The sequence below is a fragment of the Manacus candei genome, unplaced genomic scaffold (genome assembly GCF_025592945.1).
Source record: "Manacus candei isolate 608988 ecotype Guabito, Panama unplaced genomic scaffold, ASM2559294v1 h1tg000033l, whole genome shotgun sequence".
In the NCBI taxonomy this organism is placed as follows: domain Eukaryota; kingdom Metazoa; phylum Chordata; class Aves; order Passeriformes; family Pipridae; genus Manacus; species Manacus candei.
In genome coordinates this window covers 8,960,506-8,976,050 of record NW_026138081.1, presented here as the reverse complement: position 1 = coordinate 8,976,050, position 15,545 = coordinate 8,960,506, and the positions used below count along the sequence as shown (strand labels likewise).

Here is a 15,545-nt window from a genome sequence, read left to right as displayed (position 1 = left end):
CTCTTGCCTAGTGACTTTCGCTCCCACAACTTTCAAATAAGGGCTTGATGTATCACAGATGGTTCCTTTTCACTCAAGAGTGACATCCCCCTTCCAATTTAGTAGCTGAAGTAGTGCAAGGTACCTTTATGGCCCTGGAGCATTTATTGTCTTCGGCTTTGCTGCAGTACTGCTTCAGCAACAGACATCTCTCTTCCAGTTCTCCAGCATGGAGAGAGCATAGTAGATAACATACTTCAGATTTCCAAGATTTTTCCCTGGCAGAGGTATCAGAATCCAAGGAGATCCATTACTTCTGCTGCAGTAGCATTGGAACTGCAACAGATCCCATCTGGAGAACACAGTCATCAAGCACAGGGAGTCCAGTGTTGACACTGGCTCCAAGATGAAGTCAAGCTCATAGCACCAGACTGCTGTTCACCAAGGGTCCAAGGTGGAGCACAAGTGTAAATTGTAACTGGTCATTGTAAAAAGTAAAATAGCCCACTGAAAGCATTTTCCAGGTAACTTTCAACTGTTGCTCCACAAAGTGTATAGAAGGCATAACATAGATTTTAGTGGTGCATAAGCTTCTAAACAACCATGAAAAAGCACTACAATAAATGGGGGGGGGGTAAGTACTGTGACTATTACTTCATTCTGAAATCAGATCTGGATAAAGGCTTTTTGATTTAAGGAAATAATACAGACTTAGCTGGAAAACTTAGAAGTTGCAGAAACTAAAGGTTTGTGGTTTTTTCTTTCTTGCCTTAAAATGGATTTAGCTGAACTCATCAAACTTGCAAAGGATTCCCTTAACTTTTTTACTTACTGAGTGAAGAAACAGAAGTAATAGACAAGATTTAACTATACCACACTCCATATTTTGCATTTAAATATGTATTGCAAGCAGATTTAAATAAAGTAGAAGAAACTTTTATTTGTGTGACCTTCTCACAAGATATAGAAACAACAGAAAATTATTAACAGTGAAATGATGATGAAAATTGCTACTTTTACTCCCTATACTGGAATTCTAAAGCAGTTGCTTCAGAAGGCAACAGCTTTAAAATGCAGAAAGTATGATTACCAGATGTTATATTAAATAGATTTTCAAAATGGCATTTGAAATACTAAGGATCAAATTAATTCCTTGGCTAATCTTATGGAATAAATGGATTTACAAAGGTATTGTCTTCAACAACCTGAATACCACTTTAAAAATTCTGAAAACAAATAGCCCAATGCAAAACAGAATGTGTAGTTTTCACTTTAACAGACTCTTCTTTTCCCTTGTGTCATGCCTACTTTTGCATGCATTGCACATTGGAAATTCACATGTCCAGCTCATTTTTTTTTCATGAACTATGAACAACCTTCTTTTTTTGGCAGCTTTCCTCTAAAAAGAAAAGGTTTTCAGATATGACCGCTTATATCTGTGGAGCAACTATGATCTCTTGTGTTATCTAATCTCTAAATCCTCATTAATGGGATTTACTGCTCTGAGCTCTTAAGTAATTCCCAAAGGATCCAAGTCTGTGCTTCAGTGCTTTGTTAAACCAGGGAGGAAAAAACCCCTATTTCTTTCATGAAGATAGAACTTCATTCTCTTTCCCTAATAAATATTTCAAGACATTTACAACTGTAAGAATGAGGCACTAAGAGGATTTAATCATGTTAGTTCAGTCTCTGTGGTGAATGAGGATGTTTGACCATGCACTTTGCACCCAAATCTAATACCAACAATGTCTTACATAGTTACTGCAAGCCCTCATAAGATTATTTCATTGAGAAGACAGAAAAAAGGCCACATCAATACCACTGCTTGTTTGCTTTGCATGGACCTGTTCTTTCCAATAGTGCAAGAAGTCAAGCTCCTTCACCAAAAATCTCATTTCCTGCACTTTCCACGTTGAAAGTTAATAAATTTCAAAATTACAGTAGTGTCCACCATCCAGCTCCTCCAAGGTATCTGGGCATGCACTACTAATGGTTCTGTGTAACGAAAGATGAAAATAATGATTTAAATAATATATGTGAAAATAAATTAGGAAGACCAAATAACTCAGTGATGCTTTTACAGAAATAAAAATCTTTGGTTCACAAACGTTACTCAGAAACACCCAGTGTGTGCAAAACAGCTCAGCAGTAAAGATGACAGATTAGGAGAAAAATAGAACAAGATGTGAGGACTAAACATTTTTTACCAAAACAAAGCAACCCTGTCAGCTCCAGGTACCAACACATCACATTTGCTTGTTACTCTTCATTTCCTCACGTGTACGTTGTCCCTATTGAGCCCAGCTGTTCTCAGGCTCTGAGGAGAGCGAACAGAAGGTGCAGGTGACCGTGCCCATGCTTTAACAGCTGCCACTCACCATCCACTAGGCTAACTAGAGGTGGATTCTGCTAAGGAACTAATATGAAAGGGAGCTAGGTAGATACAGACACCATCACTTTTGCTGCTGCACAGAGGAAACAAGGTATGTAGCACACAGGAGGGTGTACCACTGTGAAAAGGAAGCTGCTGTAGCTCAGTCATTCCAGCATTTATCCATTAGAGCCTTAGATCAAATCACTACGAGAGAAACAAGCAGAGACATACCTACATTTGTGCTCACAAGGTGATCTCCAGGACAGTCCAATAAGCATTAAAATAACCATGTGCTACAGCTGATAGGTCAGACATCAAGTTATCCATTAGAGATGAGTGGACCAGCAGGAGGTACATAGCGTTCAGAACAAGTGCATTAAGCAGAGAAGCTGGGAAGAGTCTCAAGAACCATATGTCAGGATTCTCCTGTATATCCCAAAGCAAATGAAAACAGTTATTGTTACGGTTTAATTCCAGCCACCAGTAATATACCACGCAGCCACGTGCTCACTCCTCTCAACCCCCCTCACAGCAGGGAGGAGAATTGGAAAGAAGAGGTAAACCTTTTAAGTTGAGATAAAAATAGTTTAATAATTGAAACAAAATATACTAATGATGATGATAATAACAACAACAATAATAATATATGATAATGATAATAGTAATGGTAAGGAGAGGCTAAGAGAGGAATAAAACCCAAAAGAAACAAGTGATGCACAGTATCCCATCCCCAAGCAGCGATCGGCCCCCTTCCAGGTATCTCCTCCAGTTTAAATTCTGGGCATGACATTCTGTGGTATGGAATATTGATTTGGCCAGTTTGGATCACCTGTCCTGGCCATGCTCCCTCACAGCTTTTTGTGCACCTCCTCACTGGCAGAGCACGGAAAACAGAAAAGTCCTTGGCTTAGGATAAGCACTACTCAGCAACTGCCAAAACATCGGTGTGTTCTCATACCAAATCCAAAAACCACAGCACTATACCAGTTCCTAAGAAGAAAATGTACTCTCTCCCAGCCAAAACCAGGACAGTTATTAAAGTAGAAAAAATTTTAACAAAGCTTATCATCACATTCTTCTGCAGTTTACAACATACTTCCTGATGCTGATCTTTACTTTCAGTGCTACTGTATGCTTTCAGCTTCTGGGGCCATCTGTGTACAAACCTGTAGAGGTTGGAGAAGCAGAAGTTTGGAAGGAGAGATTGCTTCCTTAAAAAAAAAGCAACCAACCAACCAACCAAAACACAAACCAAAAACCAACATACATTCCAGCATTTAATGCTAGTTCTCTCCCATCTGTCTCTGAAACCAGGTTGGATTCCTAAGAACTGAGCTAAAAGACCTAAAGGGAAAAAAAAAACCTTCTATGATAGTAACATCTTCAGCAATCACAACTGAAACTAGAAGAACAGTTAAACACCATGACTGTGGTACCCTGAGCAAAACTGTCAGTACAGAATGGTTTACACTGGTATACTTATTACATGAATATTACACAGTCATTTTCCACTTTTAGTCTTCAGAGCAATAGGATAATAAACTAAGGAAGACATGTCATTTGGCTTAGATTTGCCATACAGAATTCTCAAAATAGAAATTTTGAGAGACAATATTGAATTCTAAAACTTACATAAAGATAATGCTATGTTCGAATTACAGGTTTCACTGAGTAGCTTTTATAGCAATATTAAATAGCATTTAATCCAGGCTTTTGAGAAAGATTTTAAGTCCATGAACAGGCAGTGCAAAACCACTCCTATCTACTGTGGAAATTACAAGACTAGTATGAAGGGAGACAAAGTACTCTTGTAGGAAAGAGATTGTTCCTCTTCAGTAAATAAATTCTGCCTCTCTACTGAGGTCTCCTTAAGCATCTAGTTCCCTTATTTAATAGCTTCTTTGGAAGTCTTCTGACCCCAGCCCCACCCCAACCACTCTGGCCCAAAAAAAATTAAGGTCATGCAATTAAAAATCCCAGCAAAAGGACAGAATCAGAGAATCATTTCAGTTAGAAAAAACCTCAAAGATCATTGAGTCCAACTGTTAACCCAGCACTGCCAAGTCCACCACTAAACTGTGTCCCTAAGTGCCACATCCACACATCTTTTAAATACTTTTAGGGGTGGTGACACCACCACTTCCCTGGGTAGCTTATTCTAATGCCTGACCACCCTTTCAGTGATGAAACTTTTATAATATCCAATCTAAAACTCCCCTGAGACAACTAGAGGCTATTTCCTCTTGTCCTGTTGCTTGTTACTAGAGAAAAGAAGCTGACCCCCACCTGGTTACAATCTCCTTTCAGGTAGTTGTAGGGAATGTGCCTCCTTTTCTCCGGGCTAAACAACTCCAGCTTCCTCAGCCACTCCTCATGAGACTTCTTCTCCAGTCCCTTCACCAGCTTTGTTGCCCTTCTCTAGACACACTCCAGCACCTCAATGTCCTTGTGGGGGGCCCAAAACTGGACACAGTACTGGAGATGCAGCCTCACCAGTATGAGTACAGGGGGATAATCACTGCCCTGGTCTTGCTGGTCACACTGGTTGTGGATTTTAGTAAGGCTTTTGATACTGTCCCTCAGCATACTTCTGGACGAGTTGCCCAACTGTGGGATAAGCAGATTCACGGTGCTCTGGGTGAAGAACTGGCTGACAGACAGAGCTCAAAGGGTTCTAATGAACAGAGGATACATCTGGCTGTCAATATGCACCAGTTGAGGAATACCAGTGGTATTCCTCACGATTCAATTTCAGAGCCAGTTCTGTTCAGTATATTTATCGCCAATCTAGATACAGGAGTTAAATGCACCATTGGCAAGTTTGCTGATGGTACCAAACTGCGAGGTGCTGTTGACTCTGGAGGGACAAGAGGCCTTGCAGAGGAATCTACACAGATTGGAGCATTGGATTACAATTAATGGGATGAAATTTTACAAGTTGAAATGCCAGATTATGTATCTAGGATGGCATAACATTGGACACAAGTATAAATTGGGAGAGTGGCTGGAGAGCAGCTCTGCAAATAGGGACCTGGTTGGCAGCAGGCTCAGTGTGAGTTGGCAGTGTGCCCTGGCACCTTGGGATGCATCAAACACGGCATCACCAGCCAGTCGGGGAGAGGGAGGTACTGAGCTCTTCTCCCTGCTATCCAGTGACAGGATACATGGATATGGTTCAAGCTGTACCAGGGGAGCTTTAGCCTGGACATTAGGAAGCATTGGAACAGGCTTCCTAAAGAGGCAGTGCCAGTGCTTTAGAGGCATTTGGGCAATGACCTTAATACCAGGCTTTAACTTGTCAGCCCTGAACTGGTCAGGCAGTTGGACTAGATGCTCAGTGTAGGTCCCTTTCATATGAAATAGTCTATTTATCAGGATTATGTTCCCCAAATCTTAGGAGCTCTTGACCCATCAAGTTTTCCCTTGCTTGTCCCCATCTGAAAGATAAACAAAAACAAGGACAATAGAGAATAATGATTTGGCAAATGCTGCTGAACTACACTAGTATTTTTTCATTCTAACAGTGCTGGCAATAAAGGTTCTCTTTTTCCCTGCTTGACTCGGGATTCATTGTAACCAACTTGCTCTGTTGAAACTAGGTTTCAGAATTAGTCAAATATTCTATGATATCCAGAACATTTTTTTACCCAAGTTGTATATATCCTCTATTGTACAAGCTTTGTGGTTCTTCAAAACCTCAATTTCAAATGAGTTATTAGGAAATACCAGCCCTGATGCCAACTAAGGCTTATACCTGTCTCCCAAGTCATTGTTACAAAATGTCCTTATCTGCAGCAATTCAACCACTTTTTAGTGCCATGCTCTTAAAAAAAGCAAATTAACAGAAGCGTCTCAAAATAGGCAAAGCACAGCTCACAACTGAGTCTTCAGAAGGTGCTTTACTGAATCACTCATTGAAGGCAACTGCTGCCTGCACTTCAGGATGGCATTCCATTTGGAAGGTATCTTCAAGGGCTGCATCAAACACTCCTGTAATGTGCAGACACGGTGTGGAAGGAAAGCACACCTTTGTCATTGAAAACTGCAGAGCATCAGCAGCCTGTGATGGAAAGCATCAATATGCCATGACCAACGTCCATTAATCCAAGGCAAAGAATGTGGAGGTTTGACAGTGGAGATGCATATTAGAAGTAAAGTATGCCACAAAACAAACAATTCAACATTTTGATTGCATACAGTTGCAGAGATAGTAATCTGACTCCTTAAAGCTGTTAAGTTACATAAAAGGATCTACAGCTCCTTCTAGCTCAGCACTCTCAGTAACAGGAGAGAGTAAACATACACTGATGCTTTCCCAGGATACTTATGGTTTTGCCTTTTATCCAAACGCTAAAATAGTTATGCAATATAAAGAAAACATGATGAAAGAATATGTAAGTTGTCATAAACCTTTTGCCTAAAACCTGATTTTGCCAGTAAGACTTGTATTTGACAGCACACAGAGCCAGGAAGAGAGCAGGCAACAGCTTCCAGCAGCAACAGCATGTCATGGTGTTTGCTCGTTTCTAATCCTGGTTTCATCCTTTTTACCTGTTTGCAGTAAAAGTAGGAACAGCCCTGACAGCCCAATGGAAAAGGAATGCTTGGAAGAGAATCCACTCACCAGGGGAATGGAGAGGAAAAAATAAAAAACCTGCATCCACAGTCAAAACCTGAGACTGAGCTATCTGTCATTAGAACAACCTACCCTTCTGACTTCCTCCACTACTCAAAAGCCCAGATTCCCATTCAGGTCCCCTGAAATCCCCACTGACTTCTCCCTTTTCTCCTTACTACTATCTCCTGAGAAACCTTAAGCCAACATTCTGTGCAGACATCTACAATCCCACTAACACCACCATGAGTTTACAGGTCAGCCTGGTTTTACTGCAAGAGCCACTGTTTGAGCTTTCTGGCACATGCTGCCCATGTGCTACCTAGACCTGTCCACACAGTGCTTGGCAGCACCAGCTCAGCCCCTGCAGTAGCGAGCACAGAATTGTAATTGGCCTCTACTGGCCTCTTATAGTGAGGCTAAATTCCAAGATTAACCTCCCTCCCCCTCCATTCCTAACTTATCTGTAACCTCTTTGGTGGAAAAAAAAAATCTATTCCTGTCCAATAGGAAAGAACCTGATATGACTTAATAATGCTAAAGCTGCCCCTGAGGCACCAGTCAAATAGATAACTGCTGCCTTCTTTAGGAGAAAAGCCATGTGTTTGTTAAGCCTACTAGAAGAAAGTGCTAAGCCAGTCCACTTACTGATTTTCTAAGGAAGAAGACTACAACCACCAGCTGAAAAATGGCAGGAAACATATGTGGAGAAAGGAACTGCAACAATAAGTTCATTGAAAAGAAAAAAAAAAATTGAGAAGATCCAGGTAGAGCTGACCTTTACTAGATTATAAGCATAAATCACTAGGTAAAGTGGAAGTTTCCATCACTTGTTACTGAACTGTCCTTTGTATTCCACTTCTGACCACTAAAACCTTCTCTGGCTTTTCATTCTCAGTGGCCAAATGCAGATGAAGAGGAACCTCAGCATAGACCTTCTCAAGCAGTCAGTTACTTTTACTCAAAATCACAACAAAGATGATGTTCAAATCTGTAGAAATACATTCTAGATAGTTAGAGAGTTTCTAGTAAAAAAAAAAAATCTATGCTTTCCAAATAAGAAGAGAAAATACTTAAATATTTAAACAGAAATAAAAGTATCTTTGTGATCAGTATTAATAAAAACTCTAACCTGAATGAACAAGGTTATAGAATAAACTTTCCCTCAACAAAAGCAATGTTTTAGCTTTCACTGTGAAATCCTTTGCTAACGGATTTAAGGGCAGAAAACCCACAGCATGCTAAAAAGTAGTGCATATTCATTGATCTGTGGAATCAGACAGCAACAGTGACTTCTTCACTTGTACATTTTATGGTTAAACCTTGCATGGACTTCTATCTTATGGAAAGTCTCAAGCTGTCAAATTTTCTTTATTTTTTTCAGCACAAACCTCTAGAAAAAACTGTGGTATTTCTTTTGGTAGTAAACAGATATGCAACCAACAACATTTTACACAACAGGCAAGGATTTCACAGCGTGAGGATGCTCCAGCCTCCTGATGCAGCATAGAAGTGCCACAGAAGGCAATATTAGGTCTATAAGCACTGACAGCAGCCAGTTGCCTGCTCACTATGCAGCTTTTTAGGCTGCTATAGCCCAACAGGGACACATCCCCTGCCCCCAAGGAAGTCAAATGTGAAATAGTATCAAACTTCCACAAACTTTATCATTAAAAGTTACTTCAACAGGTGATGTTTAAGTACTATAAGAACATCAATGGGAAAGACAGTGAAACTCAGAATACTGCCATTCTCTATATCGTGTGTTAATTACATTAGTTTACTTATGGTAAGGAATAAACAACTGGCCAAACCCAGGGATAACATTTTTCAAATTATGTAGGCAGGATCCCATGTAAACCAGAGTTCTAAAATCCATTGCTGCCTTTTTTAAGCAGAATCTCACTTGTGCACACAGCCTGTTCCCATTTTAACAATACTGGGAAGCTGTCTCTAAGAAGTGCTTCAAAAAAGCATCTGTGAGAATTTGCTCAGAAGTATCTCCCAGCTATTTGTTCCAGAAGTACAGAGTAGAAGATGAGATAATTCCACAATATCATGTACACTACAGGGTGGCCAAAATCAGACCACATCAGTAGCGTACCTACATTAGAAGGATTCAGGCCAACAAATCAGAGTAATTGCACCTCTAAGCCTAGAGATCTATCAGTGCAAGAAAAGCATGTGTGTCAGCTCATACCAAGAAACAAAACAACAAGTGCAATTCTGTGTACCTTGGACCCTAGGGTGCATAGTTCTGGTTAATTATTTCCACTGTATCAGTTACATGTTCTAGACAGTATAGTTGGGAGCACTGGTGGGAATTTTCAGTCCTACCTTTTTCATACAGTCAAGACTTTACACGGGCTGATATTTAATCAGCCTTATAAAGCTTACTAAATAGGTCAGATTAGAGCTTTGAGGAGTTACTATAGGCACTCATATCTATGAAATGAAAAGTCAGTATAAATGCAAGGACAAGTCATACATAACCATGTATAAAATATCCGTGCCTATTATGAAAGATCATAGCCATTATGTTACTTTATTCTCTCTGAGAAGGATCTGATTCTCCCATTAGTCACATATTAATTACCACAACTACTAGGGCCAGCACCAGCAGAAAGAGATTTTTGTGATAACCTGGCCTGTTCTCTCACTTTCACCACTGCTTTTACCTGCAGATGATTCCCAGCGCTGGATACCTGTAGTCTGAATCTGTTTCTACACTTGTGAAAGGCGCAGAAAGAATAAGAAAGAATATAAAGCCCAATCTGACCCGGCCCCTGTGAAGTCACTGTAGCCTCAGGTTGGTCCAAGTTTGAACAAGACCAGCTAAAACATCTTACCACATTAAACTTGCTGCTAGTATTAGATCTTACCTACCTTTTAAAATGGGTCTCCACAAGGTTCTAAATAATGCTATCAGCCTTGCCTGCTGTTTCTTTTCAGCTAGAACAAAACCAAACATTTACATGGTTCAACAACTGTCACACTGTAGTAATGTTAAACCTTCTTTGAGAAAATGCCCTGAAGTTTCTCTTGTTGCAGCTTTTGTTCCAAACCAGAATATTTGAAGGGTACTTGTGTATCCAAGACACTGAAGGACACTGTACTGGTGAAAGAGAGAGTCTGAGACATACCAGCAGTCATATATGATCTGAAGCAACAGAGCTATCAAGGAAACCTGTATCCAACTGCAACTTTTTTTGGTGCAGCTAGATTATTATATATGTATATGACCTCTGCCACTACAAATGTCCTTACACACCATGTACTCTTACCTTCAATATGTTTTTATATGTTTTACCTTCAATATGTTTTATGTATTTTTTTAATCCATTTTCGAAAGCCTGGGGTCTCAGAAGAAAGGTATCAAATAGAAAAACATGCCTCTTTGTTACTGTGTAGAACAAATTCAGTTGCAGGGAAAATGAGTGAGGGACCGAAGAACAGAGGATTTGCAACTAGGAGAAACTGCACTGTTGCCTATAAGCCATAAACTCCTGTGTACAGGCTTATGTGGGGAAGAGTGGGTTTAGTTTATTTAGTGGTAATTCATAAACAAGTCTTGTTTTTTCCAGAGGTGCTCAGAGATTTTCCCAATAATTGAAAAGAACAACACAATTGTCTACTGTACATGGTTAAATAATGCATTTTGAGACATATCAAGACCACACTACTTAAAACAAATTCCTACACCTATTATGGTGACATTTTTACAGAATTACTTCCAACAAAATTCTTGTGCCCATGACATTTGTTTCATTGTCAAAGACCACTACCGAAGAAATAGAGGACATCATCTTCCATCCTAGCCTTTCAAATGGATTTTAAAATTTAAGTTTTGCATATGTTCAAATTCATAATGGTTTAACAGAAGCATAAAGCTTTTTAACAAAAGCTGAAAGCAATTTAGCCATACCAAAGCAAACATTTTGTGGACACTTACTTCTGCATAAAAGGGTTAAATCTGAAGTATGAACTCCCACACAATTTTTCACTTTGGATAAACACACTCACTTTTAAATCTATTTAAAAATAAGCTAAGATGATTTTGAGCTATCACATAAAGCTATTCTCCTTTCTGGCTCTTCCTCTTCAGACAGTTATAACATCACAGATAACTAAGACACAGTATCATCTTTAGATGGATTTTACACCTTCAAGTATATTGGCATTGTGATTAGGTCTTGCAGTTTTTTAATAGGCAACAGCTGTACTACTGCAATAGCTCTACGTGTATACAAGAATGCAAACCAAATTTGTTGCATTGCTATAAACAAATGTATATATTACACACAAGTTTACTCATTATTCTATTACCTTATATAATTCTTTCCGTAACAGGTCTTTTATGAAATACTTAATCTCTCTTAAAGGATATCATATCCATTACCAGAACAGTTATGTAAGTCTTAAACACAGGGCAATCCTCAAATGTTTCTCAATTATGCCCCTGTTTAGTAACACATTTTGGCAAGTATCTGTCTCTTACTTCAGGCCATGAGAGTTTTCCATGATGACACAAATTAACACCTTCTTCTGCTATTCTGACAACACATTGCTGTTTTAGGGGCAGCACCTAATGAAGAAAACAGGGATAAAATAAATACCACCAGAGAATGATAGGCAGAGGGACAAATAGTGAACTGTGATTTTTCTGGTCATTATCCATATTTGAAAAGATCAAAACCACAATGAATCTCAGATGGATAGTAATCCACGAGAAAAAGACACAGCATCATTTCAGTTACAGACAGACAGCTGGAAATTCCACAACTAGAAGCATCAGTGATAGGTCTAGGAGGGATATAGATAACTAAAGAACACGGACTCCCCTGAACTCCTCCCAAGAAATTCTCCTAAGTAGAGAGAATTTCCTTAGGATACATTCATATCACATAAAGCAGGTGTTCCTCTTAGAAAAAAAGGAAAACACATTTTCCAAAGTATAAAAGAAAAAAACTGTTACTCTCACAGACACAAAAAAATTTCAGACAATTAAGAAAAGCAACCTGTAGTGCATGTAACATGAGTAGAAGGCATAAATGGAAATAAAAAACCAGCTTCTTTTTCAAGCAACAGTTAGATTCCTCTGTAAGCAGGGACATCTCTTCCTGTGGGAAAGAGCTTCCTCTGTAGTTACAATAGGTTTACCAAAAAAAGAGCCCAAATCCCAACCAATGTTACTGCAAGACAAAATGGCATAGAGGACCCTATAGCATTGCTGGTCTAATTTAGGATCTAAAAAATACTATTAAATTTAATAATAAATCTATCATTGATTCCAAGTTTTTAAACAAAGCCTTTCTGATCTCTTGTTTCTGGGGATCAGTGATAGGATCTGAGGGAATGTCATGAATCTGTGTAAGGGGAGGTTTAGGTGGGATATTAGGAAAAGGTTCTTCACCCTGAGGGTAGTTGTGCACTGGAACAGGCTCTCCAGGGAACTGGTCACAGCACCAAACTTGACAGAGTTCAAGAAGCGTTTGGACACATGATGTGATCCTCAGGGTTGTCCCGTGCTGGGCCAGGAGCCGGATTCAATGATTCTTGTGAGTCCCTTTCAATTCAGGGTATTCTATGATTCTACCAAGTCTGCTTTTTTATTGTACATGATTTAAGAGAAAAAGGTCCAGTCATCTCCAGTCATCTCTGGAGTTCCAAACACCTGCAAAACCAACACAATTTCCTCTCCAAATAGCAACAAGTTCTCATGTTGCTCCCTTCCTAAACAAAATAAGTGTTCACTAAATAGTAATACTGACTCTTCACCTCAGTTACTGGTGATATAGGGTCTGAAACCAGCAGCCAACACACACTGATGCAGATTTGTACACATCCACTGCAGTCTCGCATGCAGTGCACTCTTATGCACACTTTAATTATTCTTTGATGCCACCAGAGATAGCATTTCTACGTGACTTAAAGAAGCCATTTACTACCTATTACTCAAATCTCACCACAGTCTGACAAAGGGTACTGACAATTAGAACAGAACTGGCCTAGAAGTCATATACATGGCATAAGAGCTTTCACTAGTACTTACTGCAGGGTCAAATTTCTGCTGGAAACAATCAACAACTGTGAACTCCGCATTCTTTTCTTCCTTCTTCTAAAATGAAGGGAAGAAAATCATTAGACACTTCCTCTAACTTGAATGCACTTTGCACCAGGTATGTATTTTAGATGTAGAATCACTCTACTTCTCTGGTTGGGCTAGTCATTCTTCCCTCTTTTCTTCCTAAACACACCCAGATTCCTGAACTGTTTGATTCAAATGCATACAGTCTAGAGCATGACTCCAATTCTGTTTTTTAACAAAAAATTGTCTGTTTAAAAGTGAGTTGCAGCATTACCTTTTGTCATTATGATACCCAAATGAAAAAAAATGTGTCAGTTAAAAAAATTACATCCATTTAAAAAAAAAGCACCCTAATTTCCAGCCTTGTCTAGGGAACGAGAAAGACTGTTGCAAAGACAAAACTAACAGACAGATCACATCAACCCTTGCTCATTTTTTGTTACTTCTGTAATTTTGGTATTTGAATTGTTAAATATAAAAGTGAATGGACAGTGAAATAGCTGAATAACTTAACATCTCAGTTGTGGAGAATGTACAAACAGTAGATTATTGTAAAACTACAAAAGTGCTGTATGTATTTTATATAAAGTACTTGCAGATGCCCTATCCCTGGAAGTGTTCAAAATCAGGCTGGACGGGGCTCTGAGCAACATGGTCTAGTGGAAGGTGTCCCTGGAACTAGATGACCTTTGAGGTCCCTTCCAACCCAAAACATTCTATGATTCTATTTTCTCCCCCTCTACCCAGTTAAATGCAACTAACCTTTCTTTAGCCTATACAGATCTTGTACTCTTGTCACAGCTCTATGAGAACAAAACAAGCTGATTTTGGATCTGCACCTGTATATGTACACACCTGTATATGTTACAGCAGGAACCACATGTCCAAATCAATGCAAGCACCTGACAGCCAGCACAGATCCAAAGAGCAATAGTCTTATTGAGCTTTGTGGTATCTGTCATGCCACATACATTTCAGGAACAAGTATAAGATTAAAACAGTCACCAGAGAGAAAATCTCACTGGCTGAAGCACTTTGATTTCTCCAGAAGATAAGCTGTGCTGCTCAGCCACTTTTAGAGTGGACAAGAGCTACAAGATAAACGTTCTGGTAAGCAGGTGAGTTTCCTTCTGATGTCTGCAGATAAGGAGCTCTGTACCTACCTTTCTGTGACCATTGTTTTTTCAGTATACATCTTGTTCTGATACGGGGAAACCAAGAGATAACAGCGTCTGGGAAAGACATTATCTGACAAAGACTAACTACACTGCTTGAGTAATATCCACATTACCTGAGAGGCAGTATTTTGAGCTGTCTGAGGCTCTGAGCTGGCTCTCTAAGGAGATGCAAGGAGAACTCCATGGGCCACAATCTGCTGCCTGTGTCTACTTGTTTGTTCCCTTCAACAGCTGAAGTGCACCTGAACGAGCAAGGCAACCATACATAACACAGACATCATAACATTATTAAGACTTCAATGCTGATAAAATGTGCAAAGGAAAATACTTCATCCAATACCCCCTACCTGTGTTCAGAAAATGAACTGCTGCATATAAAACAACCTCTTAGTGCTAAGTGCATGGCTCTTAAAGATGATCCTGAAGCTGCACAAAAAAAAGCTTATTTTGCACAAAAGTGCCTTTATTTCAGATAAAATTTCACATTTATTCTGAAAATAAAGGGTGAAAGCAGAACCTGAAGTGGTGTTCACTGCAAAGGTCAGCAACAATCTTAAGGTAAGCTAGAGTTCGAAGTACAAAGAATGAAGTACCTGACCTGAGCCCAAGAACAATACGGTTTAAATATCTGTAAGTATTTATATTGATTCAATCGTATTTGATCCATTACCGTAATTATTAATTAAGTTACTGTAATTGGAGGGCAATTATACAAGTTCACCAATATGTAAAATAGTTGCATCCACTGAAACTTTACTGTAATCAAACACAAGTTATAAAATCATAAAAAATGGTAGCATTTCGGGACCAAAAAAAAAAAAAAGTATGCAAGCATTCACCTGACTGAAAGACGTCACACATAAAAGCGCTTAATTTCTACAATAGGGTAGCCTGACGTCAAGAATACTCGGGAAATATGACTTCTTAGTATAAATTTCCTTATGCTGATATAAAAATATTCAATTATGATTATAGAGCTCAAATAATGTCCATCCCTATGTCAGTATAATAAAACGTAAAAACACTTTGTGACCAGCCTTTAAATGTAGCTGCAGAGTCTTGTACCTAAAACTGTATATTTTAAAGATTAACACACGAATTTGCTACCGTGCCACTATTCAAAGATATGTTAACTTAGGGTTACTTAACAGGGAGAAAGAAGACAAGACAGCAGCAAGCACGACGAGAAGTTGCAGAATCTCCCTCACTGGAGATATTCAAGAACCGTCTGGACAAAATCCTGTGCCATGTGCTCTGGGATGACCCTGCTTGGGCAGGGCGGTTGGACCAGACAACCCGCTGTGGCCCCTT

At 39.3% G+C, this 15,545-nt stretch overlaps 1 protein-coding gene across 1 annotated transcript; it reads right to left on the bottom strand.

Moving 5' to 3' along the window:
* Positions 1 to 1,197: 1,197 nt before the first annotated feature.
* On the bottom strand, positions 1,198 to 14,441 carry EXD1 (exonuclease 3'-5' domain containing 1; the record flags this gene model as incomplete). The annotated part of the gene is given in 7 exon segments (XM_051792022.1): positions 1,198 to 2,623; positions 2,626 to 2,779; positions 6,257 to 6,380; positions 9,965 to 10,186; positions 11,426 to 11,553; positions 13,021 to 13,083; positions 14,343 to 14,441. Coding segments are annotated over 7 exon segments (864 nt in total), but the record flags the coding sequence as incomplete, so codon positions are not given.
* Positions 14,442 to 15,545: the final 1,104 nt, after the last annotated feature.